This window comes from Sycon ciliatum, chromosome 3 (assembly GCF_964019385.1).
Source record: "Sycon ciliatum chromosome 3, ocSycCili1.1, whole genome shotgun sequence".
NCBI lineage: Eukaryota > Metazoa > Porifera > Calcarea > Leucosolenida > Sycettidae > Sycon > Sycon ciliatum.
The window spans coordinates 18573883-18594899 of NC_088645.1; the positions used below are offsets into that span (position 1 = coordinate 18573883).

General features: G+C 46.3%; 1 protein-coding gene across 1 annotated transcript; it reads right to left on the reverse strand.

Annotated features, from left to right (window-relative positions):
- Positions 1-1787: 1787 nt before the first annotated feature.
- Positions 1788-20689, reverse strand: LOC135811653 (mucin-2-like). Its single transcript, XM_065324888.1, has 6 exons — positions 20525-20689; positions 14812-15312; positions 5911-6132; positions 4979-5050; positions 4454-4678; positions 1788-3748 (listed from the first exon to the last, which is right to left on the reverse strand). The coding sequence occupies exons 1-6, from the start codon at positions 20553-20555 to the stop codon at positions 2670-2672; spliced, it is 2130 nt and encodes a 709-aa protein (XP_065180960.1). The 5' UTR covers positions 20556-20689; the 3' UTR covers positions 1788-2669.
- Between the last annotated feature and the right edge of the window lie 328 nt (positions 20690-21017).

Genomic DNA, 21017 nt, shown 5'->3' on the forward strand with positions numbered 1-21017 from the left:
CTGCTGCAGTCCTCACAGCCATTTTCCACAAAGGGCACGTCGTGACAGATGAATTTTCAGCATATTCAATCATAGAATTAACGATTATGCATGAGTCAGTTCACCCAATTTGTGGAAGTATTTGTGGAGGAAGCTTGTACATGACCAAGAAGCAAGTGACGTCGTCCTAACCTTGCTCTCAAGGAGGTCAATTTCAGTGCGGGTATGCTCATGCTGGAGTGATGAAAATGTGAATATTCCCCAAGTCATTCATTGTGGTGAACTGTTTTTCAAGACCAATTATCGGCACTGTGGGACGTATGCAGGTTGTTCCATGCTGGGTACCTAGTGTGTACTCCGTAATTTAAACTATTGCTAGACGTGAACCACTGCTAATGAACCTTGCGTATGGGTTAAGGCCACACAGGCATCGAGTTACTAAATCAATCTATTGGAATTACTCAGCAAGTCGCTAAACACGCTTTCGTGGTTAAACATCACTCAGTTTTGTTTGAATAACATTCATTTTGTCGTTCCCCCCCCCCCGTTCTGATTTCTATAGATTAAGATGCATGAACTGAAATTCAGACATTTTACCCAGTGTTCAAAAACCGTATTGCTTCTGACTGATATATTGCTGGACAATTCTCCAAGAAGGTTTTGACTGCTGGCTAACAAATTTCGATTCCTTCTTACTGAATGCCGGACTCACGGTGAGGGATATGTGCAGGTTTGAAGAGTGGATGGTCCCGAAATCTTCTGGTGTACCCCAGAAGGTAGCCGTGAGTCAGTCATGTGTCAGGCAATCACGAGTCAGTCAGTCAGAAGAGAGCGCGAGCTCTGACGCTAGCAGCATCTTTTGTTCACATCATTACATCAAGGTGAATATGGGTAGCATACCATCAAAGGATCAACACTGAAGTGAAATCGGTAATTTGACCTTGCTGGATGATAATTCGCAATCGAAGACATTTATACCTAAGTGTTTTAACACTTGCTATTAACCCTTTCCGTGCTGACCCCTTTTACTCCAGCAAACTGACTTTCCAGCGCACTGACTCTCCTGGTGTCGTTTTCGCGCACAGGTCCGAACGAATTTTTCTCTCAGTTCAGTTTACCTGGATGGATTTTCATCATCCTGGGCTTGTTGGAAAGATCACGACCAAGCGAATCCATCCTGGTAGCTCTCAACTCAATATGCATGGCGGTGCAACTTCTATGTCCTGTCGAAACTACTTCACGATGCCTCGGAAAGGCACAGCAACTCGATCTCACATTCTTTTTCGGTTTCTTGTTCCAGGTCAGCCGATTTTCACTATTCAAACTGCGCTGCAAACCTGAGATCCACGTGCTTCCGCTGGTGTCCATTACGCATGCGCTGTGCCAAAGGGAAATCCCCTGGCACGCAACAGAAAACTGCGAACGCACGAACAAAAAAAACTCACGATCGCTCAGTGCCGTGAATTTTGTGTTCACACCGTCGCCGCTCCAGTAATCTTTCTCCTATCGTGAAGAACGTTCTATTGCTGGAAAGCTGAGCTCAATACCTTTCCAACGGTGTATCGATTGTCGCGATAGACTTATTTTGACGGAGTTACGAAAGTTTGTACACTGATCTATGCACAGCGATATACTGCGCAAATCTCATGACGTCCATAGACGTCATTAGTCGTTTGGCGTACAGCGCGCATGACGTCTATAGACGTCATTAGCACGGAAAGGGTTAAAACGTAGAAAAGATCCCTAATTCAAAGGCGATAAGTAAAAATAACACCGCTATCCTCCCCACGCGTGAGCAAATTCAAATGTTTCCAGAAGCAATGCTTAATGTCACTTTCTTCAGTAGAATGTTGTGACTGAATTGAAGGCAGGAAAAGGCAAAATAGTGATTATGTACTCCTATACTAAATATTATCATCTTTAAAACGTACTAGTTCTATGGATATTGAATGATATGCCTGAGCTTTCGTGTCAGGATGGACTTTCCAAACTCAAAAGCGAAAACAAGACGGAAACAGTACATGTATTAAAAAGAAAAATAATTCAATTAAGACTGCATGCGACATGGCGGTGCTAAGGAAATACCAAGTGCGAAATTGGAAGATACGCATGTAACATGTGTGAAGTTCAATAGAATTCATCGTTTATGGTATGGCATTAACTACAGTGTATTTGGTCCTCTGACATTGAGGTTACAAGTGCAATATATCTGCAAATACACGTGCATTTGATCTATCACGTAAACATGCACGTGCAGCTGTATTCGTTGATCATTCATACTACAAGCATACGTGGATGATGTTAATGGGATTGAAGGGCAAAATGTATCGAGGAAGTGCATAGCTCTATGCAAATACATGTACAGCAGTTGAAAGAAGTCGTGGTCTGTTAGGATGATCATCTGAGGGACACATTGTGTATCTGCAGCAATTGCATTGAATCGACATACTCCAAGGGCAACATAAAGTAACGAGAAACGCTTTAAGGTGCAGTAGCTTAAACATAAACACCCGGCTGCTCTCACGTACACGTACACGTACACGTGCACACACAGATACACAAACAATCAAAGAAACTCAAAATTACGATCCGCAAATGCTCCTACTAAAGCATACGTACAGACTGCCGGTTTTTAACTCCGAGTCTGCATTCGTATATTCAAAGGCTCGAATCTCTCGTTGTGGTTGCATTCACTGAATCACACGTGACGCTTGGTTGGTTGCTGTACCTGTTAGACAGTGCAAAATCCAGGTCAACATCGTCATAGTCCTGTTTCTGTATGTCTGCGAGAGCGCCGAAATCCTTGCCTCCTTTGTCCTCCTGTATATTGTCGTACACAGGGTCCGATTCCTGCAGCTGGTCTTCGTGGGCAGTTTCGTCTTGACCAGGATGTATATGTGAAAGTGGCTCCCCACTGGCCGCACGTGCCTTCCCACTCTTGGGATGGCATAGTTTGTCGTATGAAGACTCTGCCTGTTGTGGTTGGTCCAGTGGTCAATTTCCTCCGCATCTGAATACCCCTTTTGTCTTGCGTCTCCAAGTGTGCTCCATTCTTGGCTTGCATAGCGTAGTTCATCATAGGTGGAGTCAGGTCGTTGCTCTAGGTCTAGAATGGAGGATTCCTCTGGACACGTGTATGAAGCATGTTCTGCATCTTCCTGTAGAGACTGGTTACGATGGTCTGTGGCTGCGCCAGCTACGGAGTATTCTTCCTCAGCGTTGGATGTCTTCGGTTTCTGTGGCACAAGATTATTGCTGCCGTGTGGAGTCGTGTTTGTATATTGAACCTCCAGGGCACCCTGCTGGTTTGTTGGGTAGTCTCGATCAGGGTTAGCACATGAATACGCGGATCGTGTTGGGTCAGACGCATTTCCACGCAAGTCGGTGTAGCTATAGTCAGGATTGCTCAATCCCTGGGTGGGAGGCTCGCTGCCATGATCGCTGCCATGATCTCGGGTGTTAGTTAAATGAACCTGTGCCGAGGTTCGGCGGCATTTCTTATATAGAAACACAAATAGTAGAGCAATGAGAATCACAGTTTGAATGCTTCCAGTCACCACGCCTATGATCCAGATGTAGTTGGTGGATTCAGCAATCAGAGATGCGCTGGTCGATTGAATTGTCGGTAGAGGAGCTGGAGTTGTTGCTTCTTGTGTCATGGTGATTGCGTCTTCGTCAGTTTCAGCGCGGCTTGAACTCGAAATATGTGATTCAGCTGAAGAAGTAGTAGGGGATATGGTTGGTGCAGTTGACTGTGATTGTACCGAATCTGACGGCAGTGAAACAAGGAAGGGAACAACAACACCACAGACATAAGGATTCAATGGAGAAATTGAATTCATTCAAACCATACAGTGTTCATCTTCGCATAACACTATACATACACAATGCGAGACAATTCTTAATCAGAATTACAAAGGCCATGGGATGCATTTTCGGTTTCTGTCTAAACAGCCAGTGTAACTATTAGCCTTGGTCTGCTCAATGAAAGTACATGTAAATGAAAAAGTGCCACCGAAAACAAAACAAAATTTGTCCAGTTGAAACTTTCACGAGCTTTACCTTATGCGTTTAACTTACTGAAATCGAATAGCGCAACACAAACTTCATCGTGGCTCTAGCAATAGTTCCTGGTCCATAATGTACAATGTTTTTTAAGGGCCGTGAGACCCTTAAAATGGTCTGACGCCCCATACCCTTATCGTAAGCTTTCACAGAGAGGGAGATAGGCTTATTGCCAACTTGAGAATGCAGATACACGTACAATATAAAGGCTCCTTGTCTAGACTTGTGCATGGTGGAGGGCGGGGGGGGGGGAGGTAATGGTCCGGTGGTCGATTACGAGGCACAACTATTATCACACTGGAACAATACAATGCTAATCAAAGAATACGCTCTATCTGCGGATATGGAACATTACTAAGATAGAGAAAGGGTAGGCTTTCGACACAGTGCCAGACCAACGTTTAAATACCGGGTTTTTCGTCGGATGCTGTCACAGACAAATTTCCAATTGTTGTATGGAACATGGATGCAGGCTGTGTGTCGTGCTCAGTGGTGAAGGAAGTCGGTGAAATGGGTGTATCTCTTGGTTTTGTTGATGTAACATAATTTGATGTTGTAGGCCTTGGTTTGACAGTTGTCGGCACAGGTCTACGTGCAGTGGGTGCCAATGTAGTGGGTTCTTCCTCTGTCGTGTCTGCAGTAAACACAGGCACATGGTATGTAGCAGCAAAACCTGTTAACAAAGTTGCCAGAATGGACAGCAATGGAGCAGTGTGGAGAAAGATAGATCGTACATACTCGACAAACCATCAACCCCACGACTATGTACCACCATCCGTAACAAACTATTTGAAATCCTAGCTTGAAAAATTCGCCTTTTTTACTTCAGTCAGTATGAAGCTAAGTGTGACAGATAATATAACAGTTTAGCAACGAGTTCATTCCCGCCTCTAATTAAGCAACGGTACACGGTTGTTCCTATGGCTGTTCGTACTGGATATATGTGATTCAGCTGAAGCCATAGTGGATGATGCGGTTGGTACAGTTGACTGTGATTGTACCGAATCTGAAGTCAGTGAAACAAGGAAAGGAACAAAAACACCATAAACACGAGGATTTAGTAGTGGAGTTAGATTCATTCAATCCACATGGCTTACACCTTCGGATAACGCTGTACATATACCATGTGAAGCATTCAGTCTGGGCTTTTCGTCAGAATTGCAAAAGGCTCTGGGCTGTATATTCGGCTACTTACTGACCCTTCAGTCTAAGTATTAGCCTTGGTCATGTAAGGGGAAGTAAATGAAAAAGCGACACCCAAAACATTATTAATTCTGGCGAGATGAAACCTTTCACCCGCGTTGCCTATGTCTTTCACCAATTGAAACTGAATAGCGCAGAATAAACTCCATCGTGGCTCTTGCTATAGTTTCTAAGTCCGTACAGTACAGTCTCAAGGGTCTAACGCCCTTTACCCTTGTTCTCAGCGTTACACAGAATGTGAGATAGGCCATTTCGCTACTTGATAATGGATATACATGATTGTACAATGAAAAATCTCCTTGTCTTGACTGGTGACCAGGGATTGTGGTCTGGTGGTCGGTTATGAGGTACAACTACTTGTATTTTCTTGTTGTCTACTGCATGTGGATGCATCATACACCTGAACGTGATGAGATGATCGTCACTAAAAGGCATCTGCACTAAATTACCACCATCTCCCCTCTCTCCTCTTTGTTAATGCAGTGCAGGAGTATCTAGGATCTTAACCTTAGTGATAGTTCCTAATGGAACCCTCTTGACCTTACACCACAATGGAACAATACAATACTCATCAGAGCATATTCTCAATATCCAGACAGAGAATATTAGTAAGATAGAGAAAGTGCCCGCTTCCAAGCTGCTCCCAGGCCAACGTTTCAATACCGGGTTTTTCGTAGGATGGTGTCACAGACCAATTTCCAATTGTTGCTTGGACCTCGGTAGGCTGTATGGCATGATCTGTTGTGACGAAAGTCGGTGAAATGGTTGTGTCTCCTGGATCCGTTGGTATAATATATTTTGATGTTGTAGGCCTTGTTTTGACAGTTGTCGACACAGGTCTACGTGTAATGGGTGCCAGTGTAGTGCGCTCTTCCTCTGTCGTGTCTGCCGTGCCACAAGCAAATGGTAGGAACCAAATTAAGCAACGACATAATAGTACGTGTCGCCGATCAACTGTCGGTTGCTTCCTGATTTTAAGATGAAATGTAATCATTTCGGTTCTGTTCACTGAAACTTGATATTTCCATGAGCATCTCGCTCCGAACCGCAACTATAAGTATCCAGTCAAATTCGATCCAAACATTGACAGTATCCTCCACTCGGCCTACCAGAATAAAAAAAAAAAGGTTCTTCACAAGCTGTTGGATTGACCTTACAATTACTGTTATGAGCTGAACGATAAAACGAGATGGATCCTACAGTGACCTTCTCGTTACACAATCATTGGGTACTTCGTTAATTTTATAGAAGAAGCTAACCTTCGTCATATGGATTTTCCCGATTCGAATAGCAATCACAAAGGAACGTGCTGCTCCACGTAGATTACATGTAATATTTATGCTAAACATGATTTGGAAAGAATCGAAAATGTGAAGCGTCTCAAGAACAAACCGACCGCCGCCATCAGGAATTGATGTCGGTAAACAAGTATTTCTGCAGTTTCCTCGGCAGCGTTTAGTAGAAAACTAGTCTAGAATTTCGATTCTACCCCGCGACAGCCCGTCCACTACAGCGCGAGGCATTTCAGATAGACCACTTCAGCAAAGGCACTTCAGCGCGAGGTAATGTCAGCGCAAGTCACTTCAGCACGATTTCCTGCCAGCGCGAGGTAACGTCAAGGTCAGCACTTTAGCGCATTTCCTGACATAATTATGTCAGCGGGAAACACTTTAGCGTAGGGTCCGGCGAATTTTGCCGGCAGAAAAATTGGCAGAATACGGTACTTTTTCTGGTAAGTTTCATGCATGTTTGGTATGTGGATAAAACAATGGAGCAGAATTCGAGTAATTGCCCGCCATAAGGTTTGTATGGTTCTGCCAATTTTACCGCTTTTCCAGCAGAATCTGCCACCTTTTCGAGCAGAATCCGCCGGTCCCTACTTTCGCGCGTACTATACTGAGCAGTATCGTACGCATTACCATACACACGGAATTAGTGGTCTCGTCTGCACTCTCGCTAGCGGGATTTGGTGATGTTGTTGTTGTTGATTTTTATTTTACTTCGCAAGGCCAAACGGGCAATGGTGCCCAATTCTATGGAAGCGAATTTCAAAAGGGAGAGAGCTACGGGGAGAGAGAGAGAGAGAAAGAGAGAGAGAGAGAGAGAGGGGGGGGAGGGATGGAGATGATAAGCAATTTTGCAGCGTCAACAGAGCGATTTTGCAGTGTCTATAGAGCGAGATTGAAGCGTCAACAGAGGGAACACAAAGAGTTCATAAGCGCACAAGCACGCAGAGAAGAGTAAATGACGTGGTGTGTGGACGGGAAAAGTCAGACAGAGCATTCATTGCAAGGCATAGGGGATAGAGGCAAGCTTAAATTGCTGGGCAGCCTTGATCTCCCTTACACTCCTTGGGAGGGCGTTCCAGGCTATCGCTGCCTGAAAGGCCAGGCGAAATCGGCCGGCTTCTGACTGTGCCGAGGGGACAGTGAGGCCCCTGAAAACCTGGTGCCGGGTGGTGCTGCCAGCTGATGGTGAGAATAGGTCCTGGGGGACACTGCTGGCTTTCCCATTGACACAGCGCCTCACCAGGACGAGCCGCTTCTGGGCGTAGCACTCGCGAACTCTGTACAAGGACATCAGTTCGAGCACAGGCTGAGCCGAGGTGTGAGGCGGCAAACCGTATACCGCTCTCGCCGCTCAGTTCTGCAGGACCTGAAGACGATCAAACTGCGAAACCTTGAGGGAGGAAGAGCAGGTGTTAGACCCATATAGGAGGTCAGACATGATGACTGACCTCACATACTGGATGCGACTATTGGGGCTCAGACATCTGCGGGACCGCCACAGTGCTCCAATCGTCTGCTAAATTTTCTTCGCCATCGCGTCAACATGGGGGTTCCACTTCACAGTGGCGTCAAGGGTCACGCCGAGGTAACTTGCTGTTGGGCTCAGGAAAAGCTCTGTCTGGTTGCAGCGGACAGTGACATGCTGACCCGCATTGCGTTGTGGCACAATTGACAGGACCTGGCTCTTCTTGGCATTAATATGCAGATGTCGATGCTTCAGCCAGTCAGCGACGTTGGTGAGGGCCCCTGATAGGCAGGCTGATGTGGGTAGCACTGATTTTTATGTGGCACTGCACAATGTCATCGGCCAATTGCAGAGATGGAGCAGGATGGGCTATGGCAGGGACATCACGGGTGTACATGCTAAACAGAATCGGTCCTAGAACCGAGCCCTGAGGTACACCAGATGAGCACTTAGCAGCAACACTGTAGGTGGGGCCAATGCGCACTTGCTGGGTTCGATCGCTTAAGTAGCTGCAGAACCAGCAAAGGAAGGCATTGAACAGGTCGAGATCGAAAAGGTCCCGGACCAGTTGCCTGTGTTTGACCTTGTCAAAGGCTTTTGATATGTCGATTAGGCAGACGCCTGTGGTCAACTTGTTGTCCCGGGCCTTTAATATGGCATCTGTTGCTACAACTAGGGCGTCCTCTGTGAAGTGCTCACGGCCGAAGGGAAACTGAGTTGGTGATATGGGACATGATCGCTCAAGATGTGCAACAAGTTGCTTCTGGACTATCTTCTCGAGTAGTTTGGATACGATCGGCAGGAGCGACACAGGATGATAATTTGTAGGTTCCGATGGATCTCCAGCTTTGAAGAGAGGGCTTATTACAGCATGTTTGAAAGCCAGAGGGACTTCACCGTGCCTCAGCGATGAGCTGAAGAGCACTGAACGCGATGAAGCCAACAGGTCAGCACAAGCATGTAGCAGACACCCAGGAATCCCATCATTGCCTGTGGCTTTGCAGGGATTTATCCGTTCCAGGAGGTGATTGACCTCATCTAGGGTGGTTGACTGGAAGGTCAGCATTGAGCCTTGCGGCTGTGGACCAATGGGAGTCTGGAACTGCGCCGGACGGGACGGATCATGTACAATGCTGTGAAGGCATCCGAGACTTCTGTGATGTCGCACTTTGGCTGATGATGTTGACGAGAACGGCTAGTGACAGAGTTGATCACGGACCACATCATCCGCAGGTTGGAGAAGTGATCACGACACTGCTGTTGGAAATGCTCATTGCGTTTTCGCCGGTAAACATTTGAGGCTTCTGGCGATTAGATGATTCTTTGACAAAATTGATTTCGCAAAGTTCAATTCCATTTTTGAGAGTTAGCTTGCATAGGAAAATCAAGGAAAATTATGGCCTACACTCGAAAATACTCTGTCTTTTATAGGGCAACTGGGGTACATCGCAGTGGTAATGACGTACAAGTTGTCAATAGTCATTGATAGCCACTAATAGTCACTAATTGGTGGACGTACGTTCATTAACATGTACGGCGCTGAAGTGTTCCCCGCGGAAAAAATCTGGGCTGAAGAAATTGGCGCTGACATGTCCCGCGCTTTAAAATTTCGCGCTGAAATCGTTGGCGCTGTCAAGACACGGCGCTAAAATGGAACCGAGCTGAAATGCCTCGCGCTAAGTCCGTCTCACTAAAGTGCCACGCGCTAACATGGACGCTTTGTCGCGGGAGGTTACCAGAATGTCTCCTTTAACTGTTGAAGTGAATTTTGCAATATTCTGAGTTGACCGTCACTATTCAAAGATCACACTCGGCTCACTGCTCCGGGGAGGACGTAACGCGCCGTATTGGCTGGGCTGCAAGAGCATTTGGAGGCACTCTGAAGTTATGGTTCCTACACAACCTGCTTTCTACTCCCATTAAAATTCGTTTATACAACACTTTCGTTCTTCCAATCTTTACCTTCAACCTTGCTTCCTATGGCCTGTTCCGTGCACAAGAAAAGCGCCTAAATGTGTTTCATAGGAAACAGCTGTGGTGTACCCTTGGATTTACCTTCCCAGATGTCATCTCGAATGCAAAGTTATATGCTCTTACTGGCCAGTGCCTTGTATCTGAAATGGCCAAGCGGGACAGGTGGAAGCTATTAGGACATATATTATGCCAGCCAAGTGATATCCCTGAAAATGTTGCTCTGACTGCTTTATGTACATATGCTACCAGTAAGCCACTCTTGCCTCACCACAAGTCTCCAGCGAGACGTCCGCCTCACAAATATCTGCATTTTTAAGCCCAGCTGCCTTCGTGATCTCGGCAGGTATGCCCGCGACAGAAAACAACGGAGTAACATCTGCTCAGCCATTTAGTCTAGTACTGCTCTTCTTAAATTCGACCTTTGTTACAAGTAATCGACGTGGAGACAACAATTTTATAATATCAATAAAGAGAACAAATTCTGCAGTCATCGCCACACTACAAGGAAGTCATGAAAGTTTACCAGAATTAATTTTCTTGTCACATTCATCAGTGGAAAGTCGTGACTGAAAAGTAACCATGCTGAACAATGATTAAATATACATTCAATGATGTGTTACGAGAACAAAATACAGTGCCAAAATAGAATGAGGGAAGGTGAGACAATTGAGGTGAAGTGAGAGCTAAGTGCACCGGCGGTCGAGAAACTAATTATAACGCTAAAACTGTGAAGTGAGACAACCAATCATGCAGTGCACCTACGAAAACAATTTTAACGCAACTACATGTTTCTTCTGCTTACAAAGATCAGGCTTATGCAAACGAATGCAAACAGCCTCAAGTACTTTCAACTGACTAGCATACCGAGCACGACAAAGAACAGAAAAACTTAAATCATCATACACCTGCAGACACTTACGGTGAGACAACAAGTGAAGAAAAACGGCAGACTTCTTACGATCACAATCACCATCTGATTCGTAGAACTAGTCACAACACTGTCCTCCCTCGTGTCACAGTCGGCCGACCGGGAGACACGCCTGCTGAACAAGATCGACCTGTTGACGAAGCAAGTGAATGCACTCAGTGAGGATGTTGTTTCGCTGAAAGAAGCCGCCATTGTTTCGTCTAGTGTCTCTCCCCAGGCCCAGTGCAAGCGTGCAAGCAAGACATCCCGTAGACGCTCAGACAAGAAAGCTGGCCGTGCAGCTACGGGAACCAATGACTCCAGTAACTGTATGAGTACTACAACTGCACACCGTAGCGTCTGTGACAGCGTCAGTGACACTGACGACACTGAAAGCAGTGATCAGGAACCTACACACCCTGCAGCAGGTAAAGGCTCCAAGCTCCAGCAGGCCAAGCGCAATGACGGAAGAAGTAAAGCCATCCTGGATGTCATTGCAGATCACAATTGGCAGTTGGTGTCAGCGGAGCCACCCAGGACAAAGAAAGCCATGTTGTACGTTGGGAATCTGAGCGAGTCGTGCACTGAGGAGAGTCTAGCAGCTTTTGTGAAACAAAGGTCAGCCAAGGCTGGAGCAGAGACCACTGTGCATGACTGCAGCATGCACAGAGCAGAAAATGGAAAGGTGTCAGCACGACTAATCGTTGAAGCAAGTGCCCTCTTGCTTGTTGTATCCCCAAACTTCTGGCCAAGACCTCTGTACGCCAGACCATGGCAGTTTAAAGACCGTGACCAACATCAGAATGCAGCATCACAAGACAATCTTGGCAGCAGCAATGGTAAACATTCCACCACAGATCCGACCAGTGATAAAGAATGGTGGCAGCACTGGGTGACCCTAATTCTCCATCAGGACGCGAACCTTATCCTAATACCGCCCCATCTATTCCAGGTCTTTTCACTAGACATCTCAACCCTAATGCCATTCCATTTACACCACGGTCCCATCAAGGCGCCCCAGCAAATTCCTGGGTACGCTTTGGCTTTATCAACATTTGTAGCCTTCGGCACAAAGTCGACGCCCTGGAGCAGCTGATTGCGGACCAGTGCTGGGACATAGTCGGTGTTGCTGAAACATGGCTTGATGGCACAGTGTCTGATGGAGAAATCCGGATCCCAAACTTCAGTATTGCCCGTCAAGACCGTGTCGGTGGAAGAGGAGGTGGAACATGTATCTACTTCAGGTCGACCCTCCCGGTGAAGCCTCGCCCGGATTTGACGGCGGATGATGTAGAGTGCACCTGGATCGAGCTTAAATGTGCCGAGGCGCCTCATCTCTTAGGGTGTGTGTACCGGCCGCCAAGTGAAACAGTTGCGTTCTGGCCCAGACTAGAGACTGTCTTACAGGCAGCCACCAACAACACCGGATCGGTCACTATGATGGGCGACTTCAATGTAAATGCTGACCCAGTTTCTCCTGGCCCACAAGTGCGCCACATGCATGACACATGTGGAAGCTATGGACTGCAGAACGTCGTGACAGCACCAACTCGTGTTCTGCCCCAATGTGTGCGTGGAACCATACTAGATCTAGTCTTGGTCAACCATGCCAGCTGAACATCCTGGAACATCGTACCATGGGACATCAGCGATCACTTTGCTGTGAGTGCTTCACTCAGCTGTGCTACTGAAGTAAGCCAGCCAGCGAGTTCGCTCCTCACTAGGCAGCTGCACAGAGTGGATATAGCAGCTCTCCGCGCTGACCTGCTTGCAGCATACCTTCACATTTTTCCTCCACATGCGAGCGTCGACGATATGTTGTCCACTTGGCACGCTAGCATAATGCGTGTACTGGACCATCATGCCCCGATGACCCCAGTTAAGAAGCGTTCCAGAAGAAGGCCATGGCTTAACAGAGACACTTACCAGCTAACAATGGCAAAGAACAGGCTGCACCGAAGATGGCTGCGAGACCGGGCTAACATAGCATTATTCCACCAGTACAAACGTGCTCGAAAGGCGGCAGCAAACCTTGTCAGAGGGAGGAAAAACCAGTACTTCAGTGATGAATGTGTTGTCAACAATCGCAATCCAAGGAAGATGTGGTCCCTGTTCAACTCCATCACTTGCAGAGGAGAAAGCAAACAAGACCCTGCAGATGATGTGAACAAGGTCATCGTGGCATTTGGCAACATTGTAACTGACCCTGATCGGCCAGCCGACTTGCCATTACCGAATGGACCCCCAGCTGAACACTCACTCAGCTTTCTGGGAAGAGCATCTGATGCTGCTGTGAATAAGCTTCTGCAAGCGATAAGTATCTAATATTGACTGAGTACGAGGTCAATATAGGAAATAAAAGCCGAGTAAAAGACCGAGGCGAAGCCGAGGTCTTTTACGAGGTTTTTATTTCCTATACTGACCAAGTACGAAGTGAATATTAGATTTATCACGACAAACAGTCCGTATTTCAAATTCCAGAACGATAACCTCATGAATCCCGGTTTTACGATTGCACAACCGTTGCACCACCACCTACTCATGCAGTGACTCTGACAATGCTGCACTAGGCACCGTTCAACTGCGCAACCCCTAAGCAGTCAAATATAAGCAGTCAATATAGCCCTAAGGAATGAAATATGCAGGAATATTTGACTGCTTAGGTATGGCAAAAATCTATGTGAGTCAATACTAAGGGAGTGATAATTCCGGTGAAGGCAACTGGCAGTGATGGAATACCTGGGCTGCTTCTCAAATCCTGCAGTGATATCCTCACACCATCCCTCACACGGATCTTCTATGAGTCTCTTGAAACGGGCATTGTACCTTCTGCCTTCAAGAAGGCCCTGGTCCGGCCTCTGTACAAGTCTGGAGACCCAACATCCCCCGGGAACTATCGTCCAGTATCCCTGCTGCCGATTGCCTCAAAGCTGCTAGAGAAGCTCGTGCAGCGGCAGCCTGTGGCATTCCTCGATGAACACAATGTTCTACCACCGACCCAATTTGCCTTCAGGAAGGATCACTCCACTGAAGATGCACTTGTGCTGCTCACGGATGGTGTTCTCACCGCGAAGGACTCTGCATTGCTTTGCTGCATCTGCCTACTTGACATGTCAAAGGCGTTTGACAAAGTCAGTCACCCTATTAAAGCTGCTGCAGGACTTGTTCGACATTGGCGTTTCGGGAACGGCATTAAGTTGGTTTGCCAACTATCTCAGCCACCGAACCCCGCAAGCCCGCATTGGAACCCAGGACGCACCCTGTAATGCATGCACATGCGGTGTTCCACAGGGATCCGGATATGGATATGAGTCTGAGGTCATGTTCGATTTGTAAGGATCGAGATCGGGATCCAGATCTCAGTGCCCTCGGATCCTTTACATTCAACTGAACATTTTATTTTGGACACTGACTGTTGCTATGTGGATAATGGCGCTCACAAGGCACCCAAAAGGGTGAACGTCGTGCTCATCGCGTGCGTCGTACAAAAAGTCAACAAGCTCTATCTCCATCCACGTGTGCGTGCCACAATGTGTACAAAAATGATTTTTACCCGCCATATACGCACAAAGGTCACATTTGGATCCGTTGGATCCAGTCAACCCTGCTCCCCGAGGAGGGTTGACCGGATCCAAATCCGGATTCGACCAATCGAAAGGGTGCGAATCCAGTGGATCCGGTGGATCGGGATTCCGATCCTACCAATCGAACATGCCCTGAATCGCGAAGGACTAAATGGACCGTCACTTAATTTTTGCAGACCACCCGCCACAAAGATCTTTTCGCTCCACGTTTAAGAGACGTCCGCGTACCTCGCTATCTTTCAAGTCAAACAATCTGTTCACGCCACATGGTTGGTTATAGGCCAGCGCGGACGTGTACATGAAAACATGATTGAAGACTTGCAGCAAAAGTAATAATGCACTTACATTCCATGAAAAGACGAATGATCGTTAAATATTTGTCTGCACTGACATGGCACGGGTAGAATGTACCTGCCCTCTCCAGTGGTTTGATGAAGACACTCACTTTAGATGGCTCCGGACACTGTTGCCTTAAATTGGATGACAGTTTATCCAGAACATGCCATCGAAGACAATCGGTACTTTTGAGGCCACACTTAGAAACGTGGCGCCAAGTTTTCTTCTTGCTTCCTCGGATAATTTGAATATCTGTTTGACAGGATGATCCTCCTTTAATGTAGAAGTTGACATACCGTACTACCATGTTGCATGATGTTGTAGGTTCAAAATTTGCAGAAACTCTCTGGCCTTTGATCACTTCCCGCCACTTAGAGTGCAGTTTCGTTGATGCACTGTAGTACAAGACTCCAACAGTTTTAATGGATCTTGTCTGCTCCTGGTAGAAGCCTTCTAAGAAACATTGTCTTCTGTTGCACGTTTGCCCACCATAGATTGGGAAACACAGTCCTTAACAGAGGCAGTACATAATGATAAAGAGTTTTGGCAGGCAGGTACAGTGGAATGGTATAAGACCATGATTGATAAATGTATGGTACCAGGTTCAAGTCCTGCTTGGAAGCGGAAGGATATTGTCCAGCCGTGCTGCAACTCACATTTAACTTAATGTGGAACTCGTGGCCTATCTCAAGGGAACCATGGACGAAACGAGTGAGATTATTGTGTCTTTGGCCACTTTGCTCGTGGGTTAATCTACTAACCTTCCACAGCTTTATGACCTGCAGCTGCCGCTTAGACTTTAAAGAGAGTGGTAGCGTTTCTAAGGAAGAATGAAAAGTCAATCTAACTAAGACGTCTCAGGTGAACCGTGAATTGTTTGGGTTTTTTTCTACAAAATCCACATATCTCCAGACACTGGTTAATGGGGAACTGTCACCAAAAATTTTCTTTGTCTTATCTTGTATTTCTTTGGCTCTTTATCACGATGGCGTTATTCGCTTTTCTATGCGATGATTGGAAGTGGGTGAAAACTGAAAAAGAAAGTCCCCAGAATTGTCCCCATGTACCGAATGACGTCACGCCGGATTTTGACCTGCACGCGTACATTCATCGTCAAAAACGAAGTCAAGCCCGTGTGCTGGTCAATCGAGCCAACTGTTCGATGCACGGTGCACGCTTGCCTTCTGAACTCGGACACTGATGTGTACGTTATACACAATGAGAACCCCAAAAAGGGACAAAACAAACAAAAGTCGACAGCAGTTTATCGCACTGGTACTTCCTCCACGCGTGCACGAAGCTCCAGCTCTTTGTTTTATTAATTTTGTGATGACCAAGGAGTGGAAGGATTTTTGTTTGCTGTTTGTGTGACACACATACCTCATACTTGAAAATTATGTCATTGTATCGAAGGTAGCGGTGTTCGCCACACGGCTCTGAAATGAAAGACGTCGGAGTTTGTCATCTGCATCTTCAGCAACATCGCCAGATGAATGGCCTTCACGTAGCTACATTGCGTTCCTTTTGGGCTTAGGTTCGTGGTGTTATCGCCAGCCGGAGGAGTACTGTTTTCTGCATACGCGCTCATTATCGTGCTGTTCCTCACACGAAAAGTTCAAAACAACGACGTAATTCCGTGCTCACGAAATAAAACTAAGATCCTCGCGGAAGTAGTCAAAAAGGTGAAAGCTCAGCTGCTTTTTATTTTGATTTGGCTGTGTTACTGCACTTGGGTCTCTGCCTTTTTGGCATTCTCCTTCTGTACGACGTACCCATATGTGCTAGAGTTCAAAAGGCACATGTGCGCCGTACATTGGAACACCTAGCTCGATCGACCAGCACACGGGCTGAACTTCGTTTTTGACGACGAATGTACGCGTTGAGGTCAAGTCCGGCATGACGTCACTCGGTACTTCGGGACAATTTTGCACCTTCTATTCAAGTTTTCACCCACGTCCAGCCATCGCAGAAAAAAATGGATTACACAATATTGATCAGGAGCCAAGGACCTACAAGATAAGACAAAGAATTGTTTTGGTGACAGTTCCCCTTTAATCGTGCATTTCACCATACGTGAATTTGATGCCAATTGTTTCTACATTTCGTGGGCAAAGCTCAGTATGGCGGTGATGTCAACACTACTCTGGCTCATAGGACGGTAATTGTGCCCTAATTCTGGTATATTCTAAGTATTTCCAGTTTTACCGGCGCTCACTGTGGATGATAAAGTTCCATCGTTGTTTTCTTGCCTATTGGTTTTAGATTTGGACCCCAAATATAGTGTCAGTAAACAGTCGGGTAGATGTCCTATCTAGGACATCGCACTCTGAATGAGTCTGATTGGTTACCTGTCCCATGGAGTTGTCATGGAAGCGTCGGTCGCGCACACGGGATGAAAAGAAGTGCTGCGTGAGCATTTCTGAATGTATGTTGAGGATGCACGATCGTAATGGCGATGGATTTCTTTCCGACATGGTCAAGTTTGAGGGAATAGGCAGAGAATATCTGAGATCGGCGAGGATTGAGGTAGTGTATATTTGATTCACCATCGAATACCCGACCGAATGGCCGTTTTCGTTTGGGGATTTCATGTGGGGTTTCTCGTAGCCACGCGGCGCTTCTATGGAAACGATTGGTTCTAATTTTGAATGTTATGCCTTTGGAATGTTTCTTCATGCCCCGTGCCTTCATTTCGCACCAAACCTGGCCAATCAGAGGAGGAAGACGAGGCCGCAGGCGCTAGGCCCGTAAGTTACTGCCTGGAAGATATTATTTGGCCAAAGCTTGCTGTTGGCGTTTTTGATTTCTTGGATATGACAGCTCTTGGCTAAAACTGGACCTTGGACGGTCTTTCTTGGATATCAACCCAGGACGTGGTGGTCATGGACGTATCGCCATCGCTTTCAGCCAGATCCTTCCGCTGCCTGAAACTTATGGCGAAAGTAAAAACTTTATCGCAGCAGCAGCTACTGCTCTGCTGAAAGTGCAAACACAAATTGCTTCGCCAATCCTCTTGTGCACTTGCAATTTTCAATGCGACCAAAACGATTCGCTTGCCAGTTCCTTTGTCCAGGCGTACTCCACAACGAGGAAAATAAAATTCGTGAAGGCAAGATACGAATCTCGACTTGCTTGAGGCAAGCCGCCAGGAGAACGACAACTACTTTTGAGACGAAAGGCCTTCGTTGCGTTTGTTTTGAGTGCTACATGTTCATCTTCCTTGGACGCGACACAAAGTTTTGAGTCACGTGTCACGATTACTATGGGAACAGCATAGTATGTATGCAGGGGCATGCTGGGTTCCGAGATGGCCTATCTAGGACATCTCCAGGACTGGTAAGTGGTATAGTCTAGTTCACATTCAACGCAACGCTGACGGTACGGGACGTAATGGCCAGCAGGGAAGTCTGGGGTGAGCTGCTAAATCCTGTACGAATCGTATGACACGACATACAGCAGCTGTTGCGATGTTCAACGCCCAAGAGCGCATTTCATAAGGCGCGGTCCGTGACGGGGTGACATTTGGACCTAATTTCTTGTCTTTCGGTACTTCTTTTCAACTAATAATTTTCTGGGTGAAAGAAGCGGAATCAAGTTCACAATATCAGTTTTTTATGAAGACCACAAATTTAGCTCTGAAAGTTGTGGTATTCAAATAATAGCCCAGGAAAGGATAGAATACCTGAGCTATCCCTAATTAAAATAAGTGACATGATATAATATGCTAAAATTCAACTGAAGTCGTGCTGGCCATTCTGTGAGTTATCATGGGAAGTGCGGTTTTCAAAATGGTAAAATGTCCAAGCACGAATCGGGAGTAGTCGGGGCACGACGCCGTCTGCTGTTCACACTCGATTTTCAGCCGTCTTGGACGCTTGCGTCTCCGTCTATGCCTGTCTATGGTATGAAAAATTGGATCGATCCAACTCTTCCCGTCGCTTCCCGATCTGGATAGTAGTACGGTTGCGTTCCAGTTCCTAGTGTTCTCATTCGACGCCGTCAGACCGTTCCGTCGCTTACCGTTGATCCTTGGGTCGCGTCCCGTCGTGCCACGTCGAATGATGTTAACTAGGCTTGAGCTATGCAACAAATCCCTTTGGATGCAGGCACAACTCGTTGCTCAATTTCTCGTAACGTTTTTCTTCTATGATTTTGAAAGAATGGCATAACTTCAAAATCAAAGGACCACTGGGGGAAGTGAACTGCCTGAAAAGGGAAAAATTGTCAATCCAAACAGGATTGGAAGACCGGACCTTGCTTGTCACAAGCAATTCTCAAATGTTCTGAGGTATGGGACAATGCCAAACTTAGAAGGCGCTGACAAGTTTATCATTCTGAAGGAGGTTCACGACGAATGCCACACATACTGATGGTAACTGGGTTTTTTCACGGTGCAAGACAATCACCAACACCGCAGTTCCTTGTTTGCATGCTAAAATCGAACGACGAATTATTAGATTCCTCGGCTCTCCAATTTGGTTTTCTCGGGAATTTTGGATACTGCTGCTAACACACACACACACTCTCTCTCTGTTTCTTTCTTTCTTTCTCTCTCCCTCTCTCTCACTCGCTCTCTCTCTCTTCTCTTTATGTGTGCCATTGGCTCACCTAGTTGTGATGAAGCCGAGACCCAAGGTCGGCAGAGCATCACAGACCATGCCACAACTCCCCTTAATCATGGCTCACACATGACGGATTTACTTGGCTAAAGAAAAAACAACAAAAAAACGTAAAATTCTATAGAGGTTCTGGATTTCCCAATATGAGCCGCATTCAGCGAAAACGACCCTTAGAGGTTTCGTAATTTTTTCGAGAAAATGTCGATTTGTGACGTTCAACGATTTTTTGATCGCGCTGCAAACAGCGCGACAAGTTCTTCTCGAGCTCCTTGCTTGAAGTAATTTATTTTGAAGTTGAAGTGGTGTCGAGTTGCGACTCGAGTGTTCCTTGATCTTGTTGCGATGGCTGCGGACGCCAGAGCTGTTCACCGAGCACACGCGGCTGTCATTGTGTACAGCTAGCTAGAGCCTGGTGGGAAGCAGATGCTGAAGTAGCCGCTGAAGAGTGAGGATGAGACGTTCTTTGGTTCCGACATCCTTGTCGACAGCGAGGAGGAATCGCAGCCGTCATGTCCTGCTCAAGGTGGCCGATGACTCGTCAGAGTCGGAAGATAAACAGTCGTCACGTGAAATAAATAAATAATTCTGAGTCTGGGGCTTGTGACGGCAGCGACGCCATGTCTTCAGTTGCTGAAGAAATGGAAGACTAGATTGCGGAACGACTCCACGCAGGATGCAGCTGCGAATATGTCGATCATGCCTCCGCACTCTTCAGCTATTCTTTGCAATTCTAGCTACCTACTGCACTGTTTCAAAGGTAGTCAAGAGCCCACCCACCTTAGAATGCTGAATATTTATTGTACACATGCATCGTACACATAAATTGCGCCAATCAGGAGTACATCTTGTATATTGGTGTATAAACACGTTATGAATCGGAATATTGAACTTTTTCTCAACTGAGGTCCTTCAGAAGATGTGTTTCAACAAATTTCTAACCAAAAAGAGATTTTGAAAATGATGGCCCTGAGGGCTGTTTTCGCTTGTTGAGGCCCATAATGGTACTTGTGAATTCAGAGCCTTAGGAGTTTACTAATTTCTTCCATAGCTAATCACATACCCAAATTCCTAAATTCCTAGATCAAACACTATGGAAAACTTACCAAATAGAAATAGAACTATTGGAAATTTCATCGTCACTCCCTTCTCTTGTCACTGGCACTCTCTGATACTTTCTAGCTTGGAGGAAGATTCGTGTAGCTTTCTGAACAGAACAATCATTGAGCATAGCGTTGAATATTTCAAGAGCTCTCTTTATAGGAAATGAGATCGTAGCTGCTTGTGCTGTTGTTCGTGTGCAGCGCAGAACTCGTACTAGCTGTATCTACGTTAGAGCATTTAGCACAGTATGAGAACTGAGAAGACCGAAGCCTTGAAACTGTAGAAGAATCCTGGTTGTAGGGAGTATTTACCATCTGTTGTTGAATCCTGCGGCTCGGCGAATAGACATGTGGTGCATTATGGTAAGCTAAGGAGGTCAGGATGCAAACAATGCCCGCAAAACAATGCAACATATGGCCCTGATAACGACAGATGTCTGTTTATAGTACTCAACGCTTGGTACTTGGAAACTGGAGTCAAAACTTATTGGATGGC